The following is a 26,318-nucleotide window of genomic DNA, read 5'->3' as shown; positions in this document are numbered from 1 at the left end:
GACATAAGCCTCTTAATAATTGTGTCCTATCTGATGCCACCGGGGGATAGATTCACACCGGCGTACAAAATGACGATCTTAATTACAGTTCCCCATTGTCACAGCTTTCTAGCAGCTAGTGACTGTTATCTCTGTGATACATACTTCCCCATGCCAAAAAAATATCATCCTCCACCTCCTTGTGCTATTTCCCTTCAAGTGTCCGTTCACAGTCGAGCGACAACTCTGCATTTCTCAGGGTAGGAAAAGATCAGTTGGAGATGATTCATCAAAGGAACGAACGAAAATATTTCATTTTTCGTTGGACAGTTTCACGGGCTGATCATAATTGGTATCCTGCAAGAGGAGTCTTTACTGCAATATGTCATGTCTGGAGTGATTCTGTAATTGCAGTAAAACAACCAAAGCAAACCTTATAACTTGTACACCATGACAAAAACACTATACGACAGCATTGGCAAAGCAATCCAACAATGTAGCGGGTGACAGGATAAGTCTTTAATATCAGATCGGGGGTGGGGGGGTCCAACTCCCAGCACCCCGCAGATCAGCTGTTTGAAGGAGCCACAGTGCTCTTGTGAGTGCTGTCATTTTGGGCCAAAAAGCTGTAATTATCCTGCACTACCACCACAATGTAGACTGCTTGCAGATAAGCACAGAATAGAAAGCAGTGCTCACATGGGAGTTGTGGCCCTTTGAAACAGCAGAATAGCAGAGCTTCCAGTAGTCTGACCCCCACCTGAGGATACTGTAGGTCATCAGTAGGAATGAGCGATTCGACTTTGAATGCTTCATCCAAAGTCGATTCGCACAAAACTTTGTTTGAATACTGTACGGAGCGAGCGCTCTGTACAGTATTCTCGCGAGACTTTGTGAAGTAATTTCGGCTCAACAGAGCCAATACATTCTAATGCTGTACAGAGCGCTCGCTCCCTACAGTATTCAAACAAAGTTTTATGCGAATCAACTTCAGATGAAGTATCCGAAGTCGATTTGCTCATCCCTAGCCATCAGTATCATGAAACTGGAATACCTCGAAGTAGGAATAATGGAGGAATGGCACAACATAGTTACCACATGAAGTGTATTTGTGTGCCTTTTACAGGTGATGCATATTTATTTAACATGTTTCAAGTGTAAAACTGGCGCACACGCCAAAAATTACTACAAAACTGTTGTAACTGCACCACCTTAATACACCCTTAGGGCTCATGCACACGAATGTATTTTCTTTTCGCGTCCGTTCAGGTTGTTTTGCGGACCGTATGCGAAACCATTAATTTCAATGGGTCTGCAAAAAAAGGAAGTTACTCCATGTGCATTCCGTTTTCATTTGTCCATTCTGCAAAAACAATAGAACACGTACAAGTACTGGTAGTACTGTTCTATTAGGGGCCAGCTGTTCCGTTCCACAAAATACGGAATGCACACAGACGTCATCCGTATTTTTTGCGTACGTCCGTACGGTCGTGTGCATGAGCTTTGAGATCAATTGAGGGATTCTTTGAAGCCATTAAAGAGGGTGTCTCCAGCAAGTGGCATTCATCATGGTTACGACCACCCAATCCATCCATCAGTAGTGGCCGTGATTGCACACTATAGGGAAAAGTGCCAGCCTCTCTGGTGACCGGGACTGTGGGAGCTCACATAGACTAGTGTTTTTTCCTACAGTGTGTAAGCACGACCACCGCTGATGGATTGCAATGTAGTTGTAACCATGGGAATGAGCAGTGTATAATGTGATGGAAAAATTTATCAAGCCACCAAAGGAAGAAATATGGCTAATCACAATACATTAGTAAGTGCCTTGTATTAACTTTCTCTACATGATAAATGCCACTTGCTGAAGTGAGATAAACCCTTTAAAACGGTTGTAAAATATTTTTTTGTACTGTGGCCTATCCTCCGGTTAGGTCATCAATATCTGATTGTTAGGGGTCCGGCACCTGTCCCAATCGGCTGTTCTTAAGTATTGTAGAACTACACAGCTCCTTCCATTGTGTAATGGATTAATAAAATGGGAGAAGTGCTGCAGTAACTAAAGGGGTTCTCCAGGAATTAAGAAAATGAAAATACGTAAATATTAATTTATTATAAATATATTCCCAAATACCCTTCATTAGTTATAATCAAGGGAAATAAAATGGCTGCCATCCTATTGTTACACACAAAACCTGTCCTAATCACACAGGGGGACAAGTTACTTCAGAACACTGAGGTAAAGAGCTGCCTCAGCCTTCTCTCTGCTTGTCAGGGATTATAATCCTGAATACAGCTAATAAGATCTTCAGCTGAATCTCTGTAGAAACGAAGTTCATGAGGACACATGAAGTACAGAGAGGAAGTGGAAATATGGCTGTGTCTTGCTATGTGATTAGGACAGGTTATGTGTGTACTAATAGGACAGCGGCTATTTTATTTTTCCTTATGATTGCTCCCCAGACAAAACGAGCCATTAAAGTAATATTTAGGTATTTTCATTTTCTTAATTCCCGGAGAACCCCTTAAATTCGCCCACTTCCCAATTGATGGAGCAGTGTAATTTCAGCTCATATTACACTACCAGAGCTACTGGAGAACAGCATCCCCACTGGTCAAATATTCCTGGTTTATCCTGAGGATTTGATCAGAAAATCCCTTTAAAGGGGTTGTTCCAGCTATATATCTCTCTAGACAGTGGGGAAGGAAATTGCATACCATAGTGTTAAATTGTTAATTTTACTAGTAAGAAGGAGTTAACAAGAGATAACTGCAGTGCTCTCCTGGGAGATGCAGGTGCTCGATTATCATGTGATGAGCTACTGCACTCAAAGAGAAAAGAGCTGCAGAGAAATGAGTAAAGGAGTTAGAAAGGTGAAAATTAGCATATTTTGCACTGATATAGATTTAAAAACATGCTGTACATTGCTTACTTTTTTAATTCAGTGGGATAACCCCTTTTTAAAGTCATTTTAAATCTATTGAGCGTCAATATTTTTCAGGCGTCGAACTCCTTCCTAGCAATGGTCTAAGTACTTGAGCTCACTGTGTTTTTCTTGATTCTGCAGTTGGACTTGATCACAGATTTGTTGGGAACACCATCACTTGAAGCAATGAGGACAGCTTGTGAAGGCGCCAAGGCACATATACTCAGGGGTCCTCATAAACAGGTAACTCAGCTTGAACTAAGAGGTTTTAGGAATTGGTGTATTTTCATATTCTCTAAGATAATTCATGAGATAATATCGGGGTAAAAAGATTGCAAAATAATATAAAAATACTTGGCACTGACAAAATTTTAATGCTGCAGCTTCATCACAGTCAAATGTGCAATGGTAATATTTCAGGAGCAGATCATGGCCAGAATTTATCAGTCATACCACTGAGCAGGTTTCTCGGATTGGCACCAGAAGGGCTTTGCTTCCTAATCAAAACCTTTCTGCCTCTGTCCTATTGCCCAAAGAAGCAGTTTATTGCAGGCATCACAATATCTGTAAAATGCCTGCAGCTTCTCCTGCAATGATTCAGATGTATCTTCACATACCCACACATTTTACTGAATGTGTCTTTAATGTTACCATCTGAACCAAAAATGACATGCAGACACAGAAGTGCTTCTGGGTCCATTAAAGTCAACGGGTCTGCACTGCGATGCGGTGTGCAGACGGCCAGTTCCCGTGTTTTGCGGGTCTGAAAAATGGGCACGGCCGTCAACAGTTGTTTGAGTGCACCCTTAGATCTCTGCTTGGTTACCATATGCCCTCCAGAAGGAATGAAACAGTTTCTCTAGACACAAACCAGAGTCTCCTCCAAAAGAAAGGGACACCAATCGATACGACAGTTGTTTTGAGGTTCTTGTTCCCCGGCGGTACAGAGCAGGGTGCTGGTTGGCTACATGAGATGCCCTGGATGCAGTTCAGGGGTTAGGGGCAGTTCTGGTTCTCATTGAAGATCCTTAGCTGGTTTATGGGGTTTTGCAAAGTGTCTTTCTTTTGGAGAAGAATCTGGTTTGACACTAGTGGAGGAGATCCAGTTAAGTGCTTATCTCCTGGTGTTCTAGGGTAGTCAACTAGCCAACAAACAGGGCAGTTTAGGCAATCACTGCCAATATCTTTGGTCTAGTACCCCTAACTATCCAGTCACGGGTGACTGGTAGTTGAGCTATCAGCACGTTGCAGAACAGCTCAGCCAGTCTTAGAGGTTCTATGACCGCCTGCACCGGCAGTATGTCCACCCTGGTTCCCTGAGCTGAGACACTACTGCCAATACTTGCCACCACATAAGTCACCCTACTTGGTAAGACTTGAAAGCAGCAGCCTTTTATTCTCCACAAACCCAGCTGTCTGTGGTAATGGAGAAAGTATCAGGGGTTTACTCAAAAAAAGAAAGTAACTGCAACCATAAATCTTCTCCATCATTCCTCAAGCCTAGTCTATCTGTGGGAGAGATTATAATGTATGCCGGGTATATAAAAATGAAATGAATTTCTAATTAAAAACTTTGATCTCTCACCCCTCAAATTATTGCTCATATGCTGCTACACTAGTATCTGGACTTCCATAGATGTATAGAAACTGACTGTTTTTCACAATTATTTCTCCTCCTTTGTACGTTAGAAGGCCCTAACAAATACAAAAAAAGCTCTGTGAACCCAAGGATTAAACAAACCTGATTATAGACCATGCACACGACAAATTGCATCAGAGGCGAGCATATGGCAGCCGGGCTGGGCAGCTGCTGAATACTTGTGCAGCGGCTATTAGTTGTAGTTTTCCTCCCTTTAATCCTTGGCACAGCCACTTCAGGGACATGTAAGTCATCAGATCAGTGGAAGCTGGACACAGATATGACAGTCGCTGCAGGCCAGATGCGCTAGACACAAGCAGTGGTCTCATGTAGCACATGGCCTTCTCCACATCACTCCTCTGCCTTACATACTCCTCCTCTTTCTACACAATCCTCATGATTTATAATTACATGGAGATGGTTAATGACTCTCGTGTTTCATTGTTCACTGCCTACATTCTAAGGGTTTTTTAGGATGTGCGATTGTGAATGCTGCCGTTTCATATATATAACCAAGGCAGGATGAAAACAAGGGTGTTTATTCCCCCGTCTTCACATGGGGGAATAAAAACCCTTGTTTTCACGGATACCTGTGTGCTGCCTTGGTTTCTTCTATACATATCTAAATTGGATCAAGTCCGTGGTATATAGTTATTTTTACGTCCCATATAATTACCTTTTTGAGCTTTTCCCGTGTGTTGAAGTGTTAGAAATCAGATTATTTCATTGCTGGGTCAGTGCTGTTTATTTGCATAAGCCAGCTAATGGCTTCTGGTAGGTGCTCCTCCAGCATTCAGGCTTTTAGAAGCCTTTTCACTCAACCACTTCAAAGCACTTTTCATCCCGACTCCCACATTTGCTGCTTTTGAGTTCAGAAGAATGACTGTGATTTCTCACTTCCCGGATCTGGTCAGAGGAATGGTCCAGATGGTTTTGACACAAGTGGGTTTTTGGCCGCGAAGGAGTAAATCCATTGTTGCAATAGAGAAGCCTCTGTTCCCGGTCCAGAAATTGACATCTGCAATTTGCGAATAGGTAACAGCGTTCTCTCCTTAATGGAAACCTGGCCTCTCTGAGAGCGCCATCCTATGTTTAAGGCTGAGCGTGATTATGGTAATGTGTTTATTGTAGCTGACCCAGTTGCGCCGTACTGTAGAGTGCAGCGCGCTGTCACTTTCATTTAATGTCATCTGATTCCATTAATACTCCCAACAGGACAAATAATGCAGGGCATCAGTTTGGCACCTTGCCCGAACGACAATATCCCCGCCATATAACCAGAAGCTTCGTCATAAGCCAAGCAGGGTCACTCTGCAAACAAAAACATAGTTACAGTGGCAAAATATAGAGAAATCCATTTCCCTGCAGGCTAAGGAAATCTGAGTATTACTAACCCTTAAGCCACAGTCCCCATCTGTCAGCGCTGAAAAGCTCCGGGCTGCAGCACAAGCCCATGCTGAAGGAAGAGGCTCAGTGAAGCCATTAGAGCAGGAAACGCCACATCCACCAGAGCAATGCCTACAATTTAATCAGTAGGCACAAGAAAGTAGAAATTCGATAAAGCAGTTAGTTTTTCAGGGGCGCAGGCACGGTCGGTTACTTTAGAAGATTACTGGAGCCAGTGGAAGAAAAAAAAAGCCTATTATACTTAAAGGTTGAACTGGAATGTTATGGCTGTGCTACGGTATTACAGCAGACGGGGCAGAGAGATGTCTGATCAGTCGAGTAGGCATAGGGATCCGTTAGCGTATTTCTGGTCCGCATCCGATACGCATTTTTGTTTGCAGATTGGATGCGGACCTACTATTTTCAAAACGTTGCGGACAGCTCATCCGTATGTCCGTTCCGTAGTCCCGCAAAAAAGGTAGAACTTCTCCTATTCTTGCCTGTTTTGTCAACAAGAAGAAGCATTGTTACAATGGGTCCGTAAAAAAAGAACCTGATGCAACACGGATGTCACATGGATGTGATTTTTATATTTATTTATTTTTTTGTGTGTGGACCGCAAGATACATACAGACTTGTGAATGCACCCTTAAAAATCGCTGCGTTCAAAACTTCGGAATAATACTGTTCGAGATCCATCAACAGTATTAAAATGTATGGGATTCGATGAGCCGACATTATTTATTAGTGAAGTCGCACGTGACTTTGTTGAATAACTTCGGTAGTTGATTTTTAAAGTGGAAAACCACTTTAAAACTTGAAACCGAACTGTTTCCGTTCCGAGGTACTAATGCGGAGTTAAAATGCAGCTTTTTTTTCTTTTCTTTTTTTTTCTTTTTTTTTTTTTAGTTTTTTTGCGGACAGTTTAGCATGTCCACAAAAAAAACTATTGCATTCCGCGTTTTTGCAGACCCATAGACTTCAATGGGGTCACTTCCTGATTTTAACTGACAAGTATAGAACATGTTTTATTTGTTTTGCGGAGTAATAGAACGGAAGAAAAGGGCCCCATAGAAGTGAATGGGTCTGCATCCATCTAATCCATAAAAAACGGATCTGCATTTTTGCAGACAACATACGGCCGTCTAAATGAGCCTTTTGGCTGTGTTCACATCATGTTTTTGTCCCAGGTTTAACGTATACGTTGAGTGGGGGGAGATCCTTACTCAAAAGTACCCTGTACTTTTCCATCCTATGGAGTCCAGTAAAAAAAAAAAAAAAAAAAAATAATAATCCACAAATCCTTGCCTCACCAGGTGCTGGGTTGTACTGTTGATGCTGGGGCCAGGTATCTGATTCTCTCGCTATTAATTGGTGGACGTGAATTCACAATTCTTAATGCCTATGCGCCCAACCAAAACCAGGCCTCCTTTCTTTTGGACTTAGGGTACTTTCACACTTGCGTTTGAGGAATCCGGCAGGCAGTTCCGGAAAAATGTTTGTAAACTGAAAAAATTGTATCTATCAGTTATTTGCAAAAACCTCAATAAAACTTGAATGAGAAAAAAATGTATAAAAAAAGATACCGGTACTTTTAATTTTTTTAATTTACAATGTGACCCCATTGAGGTCACTGTATAGCATCTGTCTGAGGCATCCTTTTTAAGGTAGCCATCATGCTTATGTGTTAAAAACGAGACAAAATTGATGTGAACGCAGCCTTAGTCACATCTGAACAGCAGTGATGGCCAGTTCGCAGTGTTCGCCGATGAACACATGCGATCTGCCATATTTATTCCGAAGCCCGGCGATGCAGAGGTAAGTCCACTGGTGGCGCCTGGTGGAACTCCTTAATATTAGGTTCCTCCAAGGAGTCCAGCGTTTTGACAGCAAAAATAGCGTATGTCCCAAAAAACTGAATTTGCAATGGAACCCTGTGTAAATGTGCCGCTGATCACCCGTTAAATGACAGAAACACTCTTTTGCCGGGTAATCTGTCAGTAATTTGCCCAAAAATAAATAAATCACCGTTTGTCTGCAACATATCGCCCTGTGCAAACAGGGATGTGCTGCCAGCAAACTGAATCTATATTGTGGGGCCTCGCCAAGTTTCCCAAAAAGGGGGTGTGGTGAAGGAGGAGGGGGGCAGGGCCCACCACTTTCATCTTATGCGCTATTTTCTGGTGTAAAAGAACACTGAAATCTATGCCAGGCTCATGATGATCAGACATGGCAGCACGCCTGGTTAATCATAGCCCTGTTATTGCTACTGGACAAGAGGGCAATAAACAGGATGAAGCGGTTTCTTACCAATCATTGCTCTGCATATTGGTCCGTGTAAATTGGCCCCTTAGTTATCTGGGAAAGTTGAGTGATGGATGTTCTTTATATGGTGGTTGTCCCTGCCATCCCCCATAATCCTGTTTGGCAGGTCTGCAACGCTATGCAGCTTATACAGCCCTCGCTTCCTTATCACTACGTAACTTTTGGCTGTAAAGATCCCCATATTGGCTGAGTCACACAGTGGAGCAGATGCTACGGGAGACTCGCGTCACCATATAGACCTAGTCTAATAAGGAAGCAGAACATGTCATATTTGCATACAGTCAGTAAGCTGGAGCTGTACTGAACTTTGTTCGGGGTTACCCTCTCTGGTTTTGAGCTGAAGGACACACTCCATGGCAGAATCCTGGCTGGCCACCGCTGCTTTCACATGGCGTCCTATTGGAATCTGATGTGAACACAATCCTTTGACTTGATATGACATCGGGGACATGATGGCCCCCTGTGTTTGCAAAGCTGTCACTCATGCTTTAACGCCTCAGTTCGAGGATCGCCTCCCTTCTAATGCATCCTGGTGTAGATGAGGAAAGGGATCCTGATGGACAGCTCTAGGAAAGTAGGACTGTTCTTTTTATCTCATGTGTGATTGACAGCTCAGTTCAAGGCAATGGATTGACTATTGAGATTTTAGCTATTTGACTTTGGGCTTTTTGATCTCCATAAAATTAGTAAAAAAAAACGGAACTAGCAACTCAAAAACTAAAGAACATACAATATACTTTATGAATAATATTAACAAGGAGGTAAAACCCTCTCTGATGGAGCGTTTGTCTGACAGCAGCAGTTTCCTGCAATGATGTTCCAGGGAAAAACAAGCACAATGAGATGTCCCTGCTTATTGTGGTGGTTCTAGCATCGAGATGCCTGCCTCTGCATACCTACGACCAGCCGGAGATCCCAGAAGAGCAAAGCATTGTAGGACAAAACCATATCCCCAGTGATACCAGCAGCTCTCTAAGCACAGACTTAAAGGTCTTCTACACCTTTTTATTACTGATGATCTATCCTTTTGGATAGATCATCTGTATCTGATGGGCGGGGGTCTAACACCTGGGACCCCTGCCGATCAGCTGTTTGAGAGGGCAGCGGCACTAGCAGTAGCCCCGCGGCCATCTCGTTTCCCTCAGGCCCAGTGGTATCACAACTATTATCACTTCAGTGGGGCTGAGCCGTAACCCTGCCAATCAGATGCTGATGATCTATCTAAAGGATGGATCAGGGGTAGGCAACCTCTTCACCCGAATAGGTAATGGTGGTCGTGCTGCCCAGTACATAGAGGTCCGTCAGGTCAAAGGTATATCGGATTTCCAAGCTTTTCACAATGCAGCCACACAATAAAATTCAGGGGTCGATGCACCGTAAGACATCCAAACCGCTGTAATGAAAATTTGCAAAATAGTGAAGTTCCACAAGGATATATTTCCCAAGGATTTTTAATATACTCACAAGAAAGTGAATAATAAAAAGCATAAAACCAAATGGTGGTTCCTCGTGTAGCATTCTCTCCACCCTAGCTGCTGTGAAACAACTATCATGTATACTTGCCCTGCTGTTCTCAGAACTCCCAATAGAAATGAATGGAGCATGCTGGGAATTGTAGTTTCACAACAGCTGGAGTGCCGAAGGTTGTTGATCCCTGGGTTAGATATCAGTAATAAAAAGGTGTAGAACCCATTTAAAGGGGTTGTCCAGCAGGTATTGTTTTACAGATGGCTCAGAATGGGTTAAAAAAATAAAATATTCACCAATCCCCTAGCTCTTCTGTTCCAGCGCTTCCCTGGTTCCTTGCCGTTCATTCCTTCTCACCCCTCTCATCATAGAAAATGGTAGCTCAGCCAGTGTCTGGCCACAACGGTGAATTCTGATCTAATTCAGAATCTCTTATAGCATTACATGGGTATGAAAGTTCCGTGGGCAGCGCTCACCTGGTCAGTCTTACGATGGAAGCACGGACTGTGCTTGGAAGGGGCACCAGTTTCAAACTACACTGCTCAAAAAAATGAATGGAACACAAAAATAACACATCCTAGATCTGAGTTAATTAAATATTCTTCTGAAATACTTTGTTCTTTACATAGTTGAATGTGCTGACAACAAAATCATACAAAAATAAAAAAATGGAAATCAAATTTTTCAACCCATGGCGGTCTGGATTTGGAGTCACACTCAAAATTAAAGTGGAAAAACACACTACAGGCTGATCCAACTTTGATGTAATGTCCTTAAAACAAGTCAAAATGAGGCTCAGTAGTGTGTGTGGCCTCCACGTGCCTGTATGACCTCCCTACAACGCCTGTGCATGCTCCTGATGAGAGGTGGCGGACGGTCTCCTGAGGGATCTCCTCCCAGACCTGGACTAAAGCATCTGCCAACTCCTGGACAGTCTGTGGTGCAACGTGACGTTGGTGGATAGAGCGAGACATGATGTCCCAGATGTGCTCAATTGGATTCAGGTCTGGGGAACGGGTGGACCAGTCCATAGCATCAATGCCTTAGTCTTGCAGGAACTGCTGACACACTCCAGCCACATGAGGACTAGCATTGTCTTGCATTAGGAGGAACCCAGGGCCAACCGCACCAGCATATAGTCTCACAAGGGGTCTGAGGATCTCATCTCGGTACCTAATGGCAGTCAGGCTACCTCTGGCGAGCACATGGAGGGCTGTGCAGCCCTCCAAAGAAATGCCACCCCACACCATTATTGACCCAATGCCAAACCGGTCATGCTGGAGGATGTTGCAGGCAGCAGAACATTCTCCACGACGTCTCCAGACTCTGTCACGTCTGTCACATGTGCTCAGTGTGAACCTGCTTTCATCTGTGAAGAGCACAGGGCGCCAGTGGCGAATTTGCCAATCTTGGTGTTCTCTGGCAAATGCCAAACGTCCTGCACGGTGTTGGGCTGTAAGCACAACCCCCACCTGTGGACGTCGGGCCCTCATATCACCCTCATGGAGTCTGTTTCTGACCGTTTGAGCAGACACATGCACATTTGTGGCCTGCTGGAGGTCATTTTGCAGGGCTCTGGCAGTGCTCCTCCTGTTCCTCCTTGCACAAAGGCGGAGGTAGATGTCCTGCTGCTGGGTTGTTGCCCTCCTACGGCCTCCTCCACGTCTCCTGATGTACTGGCCTGTCTCCTGGTAGCGCCCCCATGCTCTGGACACTACGCTGACAGACACAGCAAACCTTCTTGCAACAGCTCGCATTGATGTGCCATCCTGGATAAGCTGCACTACCTGAGCCACTTGTGTGGGTTGTAGACTCCGTCTCATGCTACCACTAGAGTGAAAGCACCGCCAGCATTCAAAAGTGACCAAAACATCAGCCAGGAAGCATAGGAACTGAGAAGTGATCTGTGGTCACCACCTGCAGAACCACTTCTTTATTGGGGGTGTCTTGCTAATTGCCTATAATTTCCACCTGTTGTCTATCCCATTTGCACAACAGCATGTGAAATTGTCACTCAGTGTTGCTCCCTAAGTGGACAGTTTGATTTCACAGAAGTGTGATTGACTTGGAGTTACATTGTGTTGTTTAAGTGTTCCCTTTATTTTTTTGAGCAGTGTATATAAAAATAAGACGGGATGTCCAGCTTCCAAAAAAAGACGTTGTTCTTTATTCCAAAATAGCACAGAATAAAAATAATCCAACACGGCAAGCAGGTCTACGTGTTTCGGATGCTCTAATACTGATCCTTATTCATGACACCTTATGGTCAGAATCAGTATTAGAGCATCCGAAACACGTAGACCTGCTTGCCGTGTTGGATTATTTTTATTCTGTGCTATTTTGGAATAAAGAACAACGTCTTTTTTTGGAAGCTGGACATCCCGTCTTATTTTTATATAGCATTGATTTTGTTTTTAAAAAATTTTTTTGGTAACTGGAACACTGAATTGCTATGGATATCTTCTAAACTAGGCAACCTCTGCAAATAACAGTTCTGTACATTTGTGCAAAACCTTACCCTCATCCGCCAGCTGTCAACCTGTATTAAAATGGATCCATTGATTTGGTTGGGGATGGGTGCCCAGAAGAAGGGGCCGCGGCTTCAGCCCTGCTCCTTGTTTTCTTTAGGAGAATGTGTCCACTTACTGAGGTTTCACTTAGATCTATTTCTCTTGCACCAGAATTATTGGGTTATTATATACTGAAGGAAGTTGTGGAAGTATTAAAACCTGGGGGAAGGCTGTCATCTGCCGGCATTGAAGTAAAGCCATAGATCCAGTGCACTTGAGCTGTCGTGTAAATTACTGCAGGAATATGAGCTGCTCTGAAGAGGAAATATACCCCCATGAAAATCCTCTTCTAGATGTCATTGATGGTTCTGTCCTCCCCCTTTAACCTGCAGCCCGTGTATGTGCGTGTAGGAAGTAGTATACAGGCTTGTAAGTTATATACAGCTTGTATATGTGCAGCCACACCTCTGCTGCTTGTTGGGCTGGAGCAGCTGCATTTTTAGGAAATGAGATGTGGTGATGGTGATCTCTGGAAATGATTGTAACTGACCATTAGGGAGTCCTTCAGAACAGCAGGGAACATTGTGTTCCCCTGCCGGAGCTTTTCTTCTGCCTACAAAAAGGTCTCATTTTGAACAGAGAATGCAGAATGATGAGGTGAGACGTAAAATGTCATTTCTTTCCCATCACAAACCACTCATTATTTCCTCCTGGTAATCAATGGCCAGATAGAGGCTGTGCAGTGTACACGTCGCTGAGATAGCCGCTGATTTCATGGGCGACACAGCCCATCTCCCTGGAGTAAGATCTTCCTGCGGACATCCGCTTTACATTAAAACTAAAGGGGGGGGGGATACATCCACAAAAAATCCTTATACAGGATCATCTCTTCACAAGCATTCCCGTCTTCTACTGCAACATTACCTGTGTCTTTCTTGAACTATGGGTGGAACTGTGGTTTCTTTTGTTTATTTTTCCCTTAACCTTAAAGGGAACCTGTTATGTGGATATTTGATTATAATCTAACTAATTTATATACAATCATTAACTACTAAAAAATGCCTTAGATGTATTCACTTACTGGTGTGACAGATGGTTACCTCATAATATACACACAAAGATGCCGCATGCTAATGAGCTGATTTGAGTCCGGCGTGATGTCATTGAGTCCAGCGTATATTTAATTCAGAGCTATAGCCACTCCCCTGCCCACCTGCTGCTGATTCATATGGGGAAAAAAACTGTCATTCAGCAGCAGGTGGGCGGGGAGAGTCAGGAGCTCATGAATATTCATAACTCATCATTATCAGCTGGAGCTTTTCAATACAAGATGTTGGCAGATTGGGTCAATTAAAGAAAGTGAACCAGCATTGTGCTAAGAGAATCAGTCACTTATTTATGTTGCCCTTAGTTAGGACACCATAAAACTGGTGACAGGTTCCCTTTTAAGGGCCTGTCGCCTCTTCTGATTTGTCTATTTTCATGAATATTATCCTTGGAATAATTCTGCGGTGTCTTTTTTTCTTAGATCTCTGAGTTGTGCCATTCCTCTGTTATTCCTCCTAGAAATGTGCAAATAGACAACTGGAAGTTAAAGTTCTCCATGTCAAAAGGATGTGTCCCCACACAGTCTGACACTGCCTGCAGTTATTGGACAGGATCAGAGTGCAGGGAAACACTCTCGGCTGGTAACACTCAGTTGTCGGCTTATTCATAAATCTGTAGGAGGAATAACAGAGGGACTGCACAAGACAGAGCTCTAAGAAAAGAGGTTCCAGCATTAACTCAGGGGGAATACAAGGAGAACTAACCTTTTTAAATCTTTAGTTCCTGGGGCATTAATAACAGCCTGTTTAGTGTGAATTGTGGCAGATCACCGGCTCTGATTAGTTGGGTTTAGTAAGAATGATGGCTACTTGTCAGCTACATACAGTATACCAACCTTGTGTCACTAGAGGCACAGAGTGCTGCGAGCCCACCCTGCCCAAAAACCGAGGCAGGCACCTTACAGCACAGTAGGCACTGCAGTGTGTATATATATATATATATATATATATATATATATATATTACCTGAAGGACCAGTAGTTCTTTTCAAGGGCAGATTTTTCTGAACGTTAAGATCCTCACTGTGATACTGTGCGGGGCTGACATTAAATTGAGGAGACAGAACTGCAGTGCTGGCGGACTCCAGGCATCTATCACCCAAATTGGTAATTTCAGTCTGCTTGCATAACTGGAGGGCTCTGAAGCAACTCGGCACTTTTAAGTCACTAGTCAGACATGTTATATCTCTTGTCTTGTTCTTGCAGCCATCTCTTCCGGTCTTGTACACACTGTCCAGCCAGGCCACTCACGAAGCTGTTCATCTGCTTTGCAGGATGTTGGTCTTTGATCCAGTAAGTATTTTTCGCACTGCAACTTTTTAATTTTCTTTTTTTGCTTTGTACGACAGATGATTGGCTTGTGGTGGATGTCTAATGCACTATATTGGTATGGAAAGGCGGTCCTGATTTGTAGACCTAACGTTGTGCGTTTTATACAGCGCTGTATATAAGATTTTTGCTGCTCTGCACTCTCATGACAAAATCAGCTGCTTGACTTCACAAAATTTTCATAGTGTAAACTGAACACCTCTGATATGTGTGCAGTGATCTGCTCCATAGCACATGGGTCAGATCAATGGGAGCCGTCCTATAGAAGTGAATGGGACGGAGGAGCTGTAATTACACTGCTCGCTGCTGCAATGTCAACAGTGAGCAGGTAAACAGAGAGGAGAACACAGCGCTCGTACAAGCTGATCGGCAGGGGATGTCGGCAGTCAGACCCCCACTGATCTGATGTTGTTGACCTATCCTGAGGATAGGTCATCAGTATAGGAAAAGCAGAGAACTCATTTAAAGGCAATGTACACGTTCGGAAGCCATTTTTGTTTGCATTTTACAAATTTTGGGCTAAAAATCATATTTTCAATTGGCCACGTCACAACGGGTTAACTGTTTTTGTAGCTGTGTGTATCTCACTTTCACTTTGTGCAGGTCATCTAATAAACCTTATCTCTAAATTACTCAAAGGTCATAAACATTTATTTAAGCCACATTCGTATAGGTAAGATAAGAACTAAGCTATAATGAGTGTTTATGATGTCAGAGAGCAGAGCTAAGGAGCCCATCAGCTCTCCAACTGACAGAAAATAGAGAAAATCCACAGGTTGCTACTAGAGCATCTCAGCTCTGTACAGATAAAGGGCTCTATATTTTGAATCAATTGAAAAAAATCATTTGTAGCTAAAGATGAGAACAATACAATAAAAAATTGCAAGAGGTGTACGTAGCCTTTAACTGTACATTTGGGCTGGAATCACACATGTAGTTTTTTGAGCCTTACTCAGGAATGAATAATGGCAGCGAGAGGTTTCAGTCTTTCCTTTATACTTTCCCATTTAGATCCACTCCTTGATAGCATAAAAACAAACCCAAAAACTACATGTGTACTTTCAGCCTAAGGTTTTAAAAAGGACCTGTCACCTGTCCTGTAAATTTTAGCAACTAATTGCACCCCCTTGTAATAATTCTGGAGCATCTATTTTTATGACTCTGTGATGTGCCATTCGTCTATTATTCCTGCTAGAAGTTATGAATTGCTAGCAGTTTGCAATGAAGGTCCATCTAGGTGTTATCAGTGGGTGTGTGTTCCTGCTCATTCTGACACTAGCAGCATTGATTGGATAGTGTCAGACTGGGCAGGGAGACACCACCAACTGGTAGCACCCATCTGGGACTTTATTGCAAACTGGTATTCATTCATAACTTCTAGCAGTAACAACAAAGGAATGGCAGAACAGAATAGAAGAATAGATGCTCCAGAATTGTTATCACATTACTAAAACAGAGATGTCGGGAGAGGCGACAGGTCCTCATTAACCCTCAGGAAGGGTCATTGTAAAATTACTTTGTTGTTTAGCTTAACGCGGTTGTCTGTCTGTTTTTTTTTTTTAATCATTCACCTCACCAATATCCTGGCACTGTGGCTCTGACCCGCTCGGATCCCTTGCCTTTTACAATTTTTTTTCTTTAGAACATTTTTAGACAGGTGAAAGATGTTGGAACCAGAGCGCCCGGGGATTTGTAAGGTGAATATGACTTTTTAAAATATTTTACAGTATACTACCCCTTTGTTTGGCAGACAACCTCTTTAGGGTACATTCACATGGCAGTATTTATGGGGTGCAAATTCTGAAATGAAATGAAAATTCTGGTCCGAAACCGAAAATTCAGGATGCCCTTGACCGAAAACCGAAACCGAAACTGCCTTTTTGCCCAAATACTTTTAAAATACTTTTTTTTTAATGATTTTATTAATAATTCTTTTTCATGAATTTAATAAATCATATTATATAACATGGTGCTTCCTCATACACAAGTGATTGTACAAAACAACATGTACAAGTGATTGTACAAAACAGTGCAAGAAACAGTTGTAAAACCAACCTCAAACTGTAAACAGACGTAGCCTCAGGTCAAGAACAAATTTTTGCTGGGCTACACAATTTTTTTTAAATGTAAATAAAATAACTACACACAACTTGGACTGCTTTCTATTTAAGTAAATGTGGCAGGTTTCTTTTCAAGAACAAAAGTTGCTCAGCTTTCTCGCATGTTATGGGGGGGATCTGTGGATGACGGACACTGTTATGGGGGGGATCTGTGGATGACGGACACTGTTATGGGGGGGATCTGTGGATGACGGACACTGTTACAGGGGGGGGGGGGATCTGTGGCTGGCACTGTTACAGGAGGGGATCTGCGGATGGCACTGTTACAGGAGGGCATCTGCGGATGGCACTGTTACAGGAGGGCATCTGCGGATGGCACGGTTATATATGTGCCATCCACAGACCCCCCCAGCCCATAACAGTGACATCCACAGACCCCCCCAGCCCATAACTGTGACATCCACAGATCGCCTTGTATATAGCGTGTTACTATGGTATCCGTAGAGCGCAGCACACGTGACCCCCCACCCGTGCTATATAAAGTACTGCTTACCCTAGTGTACAAGTGTCACCTGCATTCTGCTCCATGCAGTGTAAATATTGCCATAGTGACAATCACCATTAGCCTGATTAGGGGAATTTAACACATGCTAGGAATCAATTTGCTTTCTTTGTAAAAGCTTGTGGACAGTGTCTTCCTCCCAGGGGCATGCTCTTAATTTCCTATTAAATGGTGCCACACTATTACCGTATGTGCTGCTGGATTTGTGTGCACTGAGCTCCCCCTTGTGGTTAGTATGATTAATGTTGGATCTTCAGTAGCAAATGTGATCTGTGTATTCATCATCCATTAACCACGTAGCATTTACAATGTGTTAGAGAATTGGTTTATTCACACAGTTCTCTGTCACTGTGGATCTTAGATCAGAGATTCTTACTCTCTATGGAAGCCTGTTAACACATCCCGCATCATCCCTTAAAGAGTATCAGACATAAATGAACATTTCCCAGTTCTTCTGGCTTCTCTTGTGCAGAAACTTGGTAAAATCCTTCTGTTCCAATGTCATCTGTTTTCTTTGCGGACTTTTCCTGCTAATATGAATGTATCCGTTTCACAATTTGCATCCGTTCCTTCAGTCTCCTGGGCTGGAGCTTGCTACCTGTGAGTTGCTTCAAATTGTTACTGTGTGAAAGGTTCGGAAGGGCTGTAGTGAAGCTTCTCCTGTTAGTGTCTACAGAAACGGATGGTGGCCCACAGGTTTTGTTTGTACAATGCAGAATTATACAGTTTTCTAATATACAGGAGTTTAAAATACCTTTCTTACATTCTGCACATGGTGTCGGTCATGTGACCTGTCACACATGTTTGTTACGGACTAAATATGATTGTGGAAGGGCTGGGTCTTGGGTTTGTCCTGTTCAGTTAGCAAATTGATGCGATCGTTACCCAGTACACATGCTGTGCAGAGCCAGGGGCCTACTGAACTAGTATGAGAAGGGTATGTGAGTAGGATTTTAAACCGTATCTTGTATATTAAGAGAGAATAAATAATTATATATATATTATTAATTATTATACATTATTTATTTTATTAAATTTTTTTATTGTCTAAGGACACATCCTGTTCATATGCCCTGTTAGGGGTGGGTCACCCCACACGGACCAGCCTTCTATGAGTCAGAATGGAGAGCCACTGTGTACAAGCTGCTCATCTTCTAACTGACACGAGCTGTCCTTGTATCACATCAGCCATTCATCTGAAATATGCTATGTAATATTACCCCGTTAAGTAAGGTTTAGTTCTATAGGTTGTGACTCGCATCCTGAAGTCTTCCTGTTGTAGACTGGAAGTCTGATTGTTTTCTGCTTGTTCACAGGAGTAGTGAAATATAGAAATAATCACAACTTTGTTTCTGCTGCAGTCCAAGCGGATATCTGCTAAAGATGCATTGGCTCACCCCTACCTGGATGAAGGGCGTCTGCGATATCACACCTGCATGTGTAAATGCTGTTTCTCCACCTCTACGGGCAGGGTCTATACCAGTGATTTTGAGCCAATCACAAACCCAAAATTTGATGACACTTTTGAAAAGAACCTTAGTTCTGTACGGCAGGTAAAAGGTAAGCATTTTCTCCTTTGGAAATATATTAGTTATATGCCATCATTTGTAATAGTGTGCAAACCCCTTTTTTCGGGATTTACATATTGATGTGCCTTTCCTCGAGATGGGTCATCAATATCAGATCGGCACCGGGACCAATCTCATACTGATCACCTATCCTGAGGCTAGGGCATCAATATGTAAATTCTGGAGAACCCCCTTATCCGAGCTGGCTTTTTGTCTTGTAATTAATCTAAAATGACAGGCGGTGTCTAAAACTTGGCCTTTAATGTTTATAATATTAAAATACCACAAACTTGACACCCCAGCAGTAAGGGACACCACCATACAGTACCTACTGTTGTGTCCACGCAATAAATGCAGCATAATCTAACCACCAGTACAGAACAGTACAGTAGTCCCTGGAGAGCAGAAAAGTAGATTATATTTTTTTCCATGGTAGCTTTTAAAACAATGGGTTTCCTAGTGTACAGGAGTCGGGCTCCTGCATGGTGGGTACAGGGTTCTGTCTATACTGCACCCTAAAAAAACAGGGGAATTAGTCACCTCTAGTTTCCTAACCATGGAGCACCTGAATTGGAGGACAGAACCTTGCCCTCAATAAATCGCCCTACTGTGCCCCTAGAGCTGCCCGACACGCCATGTTTCTATTCTGATAAATGGAGTCCTCAGTGGACCTGGCTGCTAAGGATTACAGGCAAAATGGGAGTAAGGGGCAAATTTTTTTTTATTTTTTATTAAACAATAAGACTGAATCTATCATTCTCGTTGAGTCCACTGACTTTTATGACAGTTTTTAAAGAGATCCCAGTTACTCCTGACAGATCTTTCTGACTTATAAGGCCTCTTTCACACGGGTGTTGCGGGAAAATGTGCGGGTGCGTTACGGGAACACCCGCGATTTTTCAGCGCGAGTGCAAAACATTGTAATGCGTTTTGCACTCGCGTGAGAAAAATCACGCATGTTTGGTACCCAAACCCGAACTTCTTCACAGAAGTTCGGGCTTGGGATCGGTGTTCTGTAGATTGCATTATTTTTCCTTATAACATGGTTATAAGGGAAAATAATAGCATTCTGAATACAGAATGCATAGTAAAACACCGCTGGAGGGGTTAAAAAAAATATTTAAAAAAATTTAACTCGCCTTAGTCCACTTGATCGCGTAGCCCGGCATCTCCTTCTTTCTCCTTTGTTGAACAGGACCTGTGGTGAGCATTAATTACAGGAACAGGACCTTTGATGACGTCACTCCGGTCATCACATGATCCATCACCATGGTAAAAGATCATGTGACGTACCATGTGATGACCGGAGTGACGTCATCAAAGGTTCTGTTCCTGTAATTAATGCTCACCACAGGTCCTATTCAACAAAGGAGACAGAAGGAGATTCCGGGCCGCGATCAAGTGGACGAAGGTGAGTTTATTTTTATTTTTAACCCCTCCAGCGCTGTTTTACAATGCATTCTGTATTCAGAATGCTATTATTTTCCCTTATAACCATGTTATAAGGGAAAATAATAATGATCGGGTCTCCATCCCGATCGTCTCCTAGCAACCGTGCATGAAAATCGCACTGCATCCGCACTTGCTTGTGGATGCTTGCGATTTTCACGCAACCCCATTCACTTCTGCGGGTGCAATGCGTTCACCTCACGCATCGCATCCGCGCAGAATACTCGCCCGTGTGAAAGGGGCCTAAGAGCTTGTTCACATCTTGGAGGCTCCATTCAGGTCCTTTGTCACAGATTCTGAGAAAAGCAGCAGTCAGGTAAGAGTGGACTCTCAAACAGACCCCATTATAGTCAGTGGGGTCGGTTTGGATTCCGTTCAGTTATGTGCCAGATCTGTCACTTTTTTGCTGTTCTGCTTCACTTAACAGAGCAGGACAATGGAAATAACTAGCAGCGATGTGAATAAGCCCTAATAGAATCAGTCAGGTTTCCATTGGTTTTGCTGTTTTTGAAGACTATGATAGTCCTGACATGTGACCCTTTCTGAATTTAAAGGGGTTGTGCAGTCCAGTACATTTTGATGACTTATCCTCAGGATAGGTCAACCATACCTGATTGGTGGGGGTCTGACTCCTGGCACCCCCACCAATCAGCTGTTTGAAGAGGCAGCTCTTGTACAATTACATTGCTTGTCGTCTCGCTTGCAGTAGCGGCACAGTGTAATTACAAGTGCTTGTCTCATTCAGGTGAATGGAATAAGCACTAGTAATTACTCTGCGCCTCCGAGACGACACTCAGGTTAGTTAATCTTGAAGAGGAAGCAGAGGAGTTCTGATCCCACCAATCAGATATTGATGACCTGAGTCCTCAATATGCACTGGCTGCACAACCCCTTTAAGCCTGGCAATTTATGTCCCAGTTTAAAAAATATATAAAGTTTAAAAAAATAAAAAACAAATGAAGTTGTGCTACAAAATGCAGAATGCTTACTCTATAGTCAACGTTAATGACAGAATAAGTGCACTGTAATATACTATTATTTTTTTAATTCACAAGAGATTTTTCCTATTTCAACTCTTTGTGCTACAGAAATCATCCATCAGTTTATTTTGGAGCAGCAAAAAGGGAACAGAGTGCCGCTGTGCATCAACCCTCAGTCTGCCGCTTTTAAAAGCTTTATAAGGTATGTTTATTGCTAGTGAGTATATCTGACTGTGGGCTCTTCATCATCATTTTTTGAGTCACCTTTATCACCCAACTATGAATTTTAGAATTTTCATAGGCAAATGCAAAAAAGGGCAACCAGTATATAAATCTACCTAAGAAAAAAATGTCATGTTATCCGGTTCATGATCAAAATGAATCAATTTCCCCATAGACGATTCAGTAAACAAGAAAAATGGAGTGTGATAAAAGAGAAAATCAAAAAGTTTAAATATTCACTATAGACGACACATACATCTAGGGGTTTTATAATAAATGGGTTGTCTCATGTAGACCACCACTGTCCATAGGGGAGATTATAGAGGGTTATTACTCCTTGTTGAGCTGCACTTTTTCTAGAACTAGCTCCTGTTCTGGCACACTTGATCCATCCATGAAAGGTCACTGCTGCAGGAGACAAAATCCTGCCTGGATGCAGCTTACCTGGCATAATTAGTCGTTTGCCGTAGGTGCTGGGAATGTGACTTTAAGTGCCCAGCTGGTGCATTTTAAAAGGGCTTTTCTCTGATCAGACAGTCTATTCTAGGGTTTCATAATGATGGCCTATGGGATGAGTGTTCATGCGCCCCTTTGTTCTGCTGATTGTGGGTTCTAAAGGATCAGACACCCATCGATCACACATTGCTGGCCTGTCCTAAGCATATTATTTATGACACTATATAACAGTGTCTGCTAAAGCCTTACAATGTCTTTATGTAAGATAGGTGGTCACATGTTAATACAACAGCCTCTTTATAATGTGCCAACTGACTAGGAACATACGGGGAATGAACCGTTCCCAATAATTCAAATTGTCTGATAGAGAGTGGAAGTGAGAGCTGCAGTTGCATGCAGCAATCCCCTCCTTGTTTGAAGGCATTTGACTCTTACTGTGATCACTCATCCCAATACAAATTGTTTCTGGACAGAAAATGTGACACTGAGTGCTGTCCGCATTTTTTGCGACCTCATTGAAGTGAATAGGTCCGCACCCGAGCCGCAAAAAATGTGCCTCGGATGCGGAACCAAACCACACGTGTGAATGAGCCCTTAAACAGAACAATTATAGGGAAGGAACGTTCCTAGGAACACTCATTCCTGATAATTGCCCCGATTGTTCTGTAAAGGAGCCTTAAATAGTACAGATTTTCTCCTAACTGTGCTGCCACACATTCAGTTTTTGAAGCCAAAATCGGGTGTCGATCATAAAAGTAGAGAATGTGTTAAGACAGATACTTCTCTACTTTTTTTGAATCCACTTCTGGTTTTTCCTTTAAAAACGGCATCTAGAAACCTGAACGTGTTGCAGCCCCCAAATTATTTCTCCAATTTCTGATATGCATAAACCTAGTAGATTCGTGTCTACCATGGTTATCATTAACCCTTGTGCTTCTTTTAACCATTGCAGTTCCACTGTTGCTCAGCCGTCTGAGATGCCACCATCTCCACTGGTTTGGGAATAGTTTGGAAGACGTACTACTGAAGGTGTCCCGTAGCTTTCCACTGGAGTCTGGGGATTGCAATCTTGAAGCTTGATCATGCTTTTACTATTTTCTTAATTAAGATTTAACTTATCAACCACTAAATGTAAAATCTATAATATATTTCAAACAAAATGGCGTACTAGTGACTTTCACTCCGATAAAAATCAGTGGTTGTATTTTAAGATAATTTAACCCCAATTTGTTTTTGTTTTTTTGTTTTTTTATTAATTCTAAGCAGTTTTAAGGCTCAGAACAAATTGACAACTGCACCAAATTTTGTGGAATAAATCCCTTTTTTCTTTTTGCTTCTGTAGAGGTTACTTTTAACTATTTTGTTTTATTTATATGTTATTGAAAGGAACTGTGCTAATCCTTTTTATACTGAGCCATTCCTAAAACCTCCTCATTTTATGTTGATACAAGCAATTGCTTGGAAGAAAATCGAGCACTCTCTGGAGACCAATCATGAAGTACTTCCCAAAAACAGGAGCAGACCACAGGATCACCCAGTGTTCAGTCTCCAGCACTTGATGGCTTCTTTGCAGCATTGTGCTAGAGGAGCGTGTTGATATTTTGATATAGTGAAGACAGAAGGTTTGTGGTTAGAATGAGTGCATCTGTGACTAGAGGGGATGGGACCCTTTGATTCCTCCCCTATATAAATATATAAAATATATATTTAATCTATTTTTCTTAGACTTCCTTCCTTTCTTACCTTTTCAGTCATGGGCATGCGTCATTCATTATTCATCTGTGTAAATAATTCCATTGATGGGCTTCTTTGTGAAGGTCCTTTTCACGTCCCGCTGTACAAAGGTGCACTAGCTGGCACATTTTAGTTGTTTTTGTGAAAATTTTTGGATATTTTTTTTTTTTTTTTTTTTGCACTGGACGGCTCCAACATGAGGAATGGCAGACAAAAACTGGGCTAGAACTGAACATAGGGGCAGTATCTCTAACTTTATATGTGTACTTAGGGAAGAGCTGTTGTGGACGTGTTGAAATGTCACGGTAGAATTTATTTTCCATTTTTTCTTAAAATAAACACTGAATATTCTGTGTATATGTACATACAAACTGATGGCCTCTACCTCCTGGAGTTTACAGCTCAGCTTGTTTCACTCCAAATTGTTATTTTTAGGTTCAGTGTGCAGACTTTAAAACTTGAATGTTCCTTCCAACTTTTATATGTAAGCATTACAATACAATAAAACCAGAAGATTGCTTTCACCTATACCAAGATGTTTTGATGGACTAGCCTTGTATGAATCCAAGAATAATTGTTTTGAGGGGACGACAGAGGTATTTGTAATGGACTATTAATTGTTAAAGTTATTGTAATTTATCTTTTAGAATAATATTTTTATCCTAAATGAGCTGGATTGTAATAGGAGGAGACTAAAATGTTTTTATTTCTGTTTTTGGGTTTTTAAGCTTATGGGAAGTTTTAACTTCAATGAAGTAACTTGCTGTGAAAGACTGTATATTGGAATTCCAAATTTTAAGAGATGGTATGGTATCTTTTTCTACTATTTTTTTTTTTTTTTCCTGAAAGTGGCTCCTAACAACAAGCTCCAAATGAAACATTTCAACAAAGATATATCTGAGAGACAGTTTACCATCAAACAAAATGTATCACCGGATGGAGTCAAAGTCCTGAAAGGCTATATCTAAAGATAATGGTCATATGAGACACTCAATGGTCACTTTGTAAAATGTAGATTTTGAAGTAAAGTGGTGAAAACATTAAATGTGACAATAAAATCTTTCTTGTTCCTTCCTTTAATCAATTGTAAGCGGATTTAGACGTTTGTCAAGTTTTTCTTTATTGGTGTATTACGAACACCTATGTTAGTATTGTGTACAGCTGGTATGCCAACATTCTGACTCTTGCTTCTTATCACACTCTGACTCCTAATTTAGTAATAAATTTACTGTAGTGACTGTCATATAAGTAATCAGGCTACTTAGAACTTAGACCATATTTATTGGAATACAATTTCTGAAATTCCTTAAATTTTCTGTAAGTAAAATAAGTAATGCACTATGCCTTTAATAACTGTAAAACACTGTTATACGCTTAATTTTAAGAAATCCATGAATTCGTCTTCACAAAAAGTTAGAAAAGCTATATATTTGTCCTGGAGATGTGGAGAATCATGTGCAAGTCTAAAGGTGGATTTAGACTACCTGATTTTCGGGCAGATTATAGTGAACGACCGTTCCTCCGAACGCTAGTTCCTTACAATCTGCCCATCTGTCGTCGATCACCCTATATCGTTCATCAGGTGATCCTGTCATTTGGGTGGGCACATCAATCATTGTTTCTGAGCAGCAGATCACACTGGCTGAAGGGCAATCTGCTGCCTAGAAACAATGTTTCTGTATAGGGATGAGGGATCGCAATAGTGAGCACTCATACTGTGGAGGAGATCGCTGCATGTAAATATAGCGGTTTCCTTCACTGAGCGTGCAGCCGACTGTCGGGAAGGAACTCTTCCTTCCCGACAATTGGCTGTAAAACCAATCTTAAGGCCTAGTTCACACTTCAGTAATTTGGTCAGTGATTTCCATCAGTGATTGAGCCGAATCCAGAAGTGGAGCCTACAAAGCAATGAGGTGTAGTGAAAAGATTAGAACCTGTTTTGTGTTTTTTGACCCTCATCTGGTTTAGGCTTCCAATCACTGATGGGAATTACTGACCAAATCACTGAAGTTTGAACTAGACCTAAATTTGAATAAAAGAAACATTAAAAAAGTGTAGCTATAGCACTTTCTATGGGGCCCATAGGTTGAGGAGGTCCCTATCAGGTGCAAAAACATTGTAGATTTGTTTGTGCTATTTCACATACCTTTTAATTGTTGCCATTTATGCTGCTGTGTTAATTTTCTTACACTAGGTGGTGAGAGCCCCATCTTATTTTACTATGGCACCCCATGAATTACAGTTATGCCACTGGTAGCTGCTATATTCAGTTCTTGCCATAAAAGGTTTGTCTGGAAATTAATAACTTTTCACAGGTGCCCACAGCCTGCTTCCACTATGGGAAGATTCTTATTTTAATAAACATTAATAAGGAAGGTGCACAGTAGTGCACCGTCCTTATTAATGTTTATTTCATATAGCTATTTACATCCACACATTTTTCTATCTTGTGTCGGATGTATTTTTGTGGTACTTGTGGTCTTCTGCAGGCATCCTCCACTGTATGCATTTTTGCTGGGGATCTCCATTAGCAAGGGGCCACAAGTGCAGGATCTGCTCCCCTGGGTATAGATGCACAACTGCATATGGGGTTGAGCCCTTCCTGCCTTTTGACACCACG

General features: G+C 42.0%; 1 protein-coding gene across 1 annotated transcript in view; it reads left to right on the top strand.

The window, feature by feature from the left end:
* The window catches only part of NLK (nemo like kinase), a 163,697-nt gene extending 138,919 nt beyond the window's left edge, over positions 1 to 24,778 (top strand). The window contains exons 7-11 of the mRNA XM_040423510.1: positions 3,048 to 3,149; positions 14,545 to 14,631; positions 18,651 to 18,849; positions 21,395 to 21,488; positions 22,917 to 24,778. Of these exons, the coding sequence (XP_040279444.1) occupies positions 3,048 to 3,149; positions 14,545 to 14,631; positions 18,651 to 18,849; positions 21,395 to 21,488; positions 22,917 to 22,971 (537 nt within the window). The 3' untranslated portion in view covers positions 22,972 to 24,778. The remainder of the gene's footprint in view (positions 1 to 3,047; positions 3,150 to 14,544; positions 14,632 to 18,650; positions 18,850 to 21,394; positions 21,489 to 22,916) is intronic.
* The last annotated feature ends 1,540 nt before the right edge of the window (positions 24,779 to 26,318 follow it).

The sequence above is a fragment of the Bufo bufo genome, chromosome 3 (genome assembly GCF_905171765.1).
Source record: "Bufo bufo chromosome 3, aBufBuf1.1, whole genome shotgun sequence".
Classification (NCBI taxonomy): Eukaryota; Metazoa; Chordata; class Amphibia; order Anura; family Bufonidae; genus Bufo; species Bufo bufo.
The sequence above is the reverse complement of the archived record's forward strand: the minus strand, read 5'-3'. Positions and strand labels throughout refer to the sequence as shown.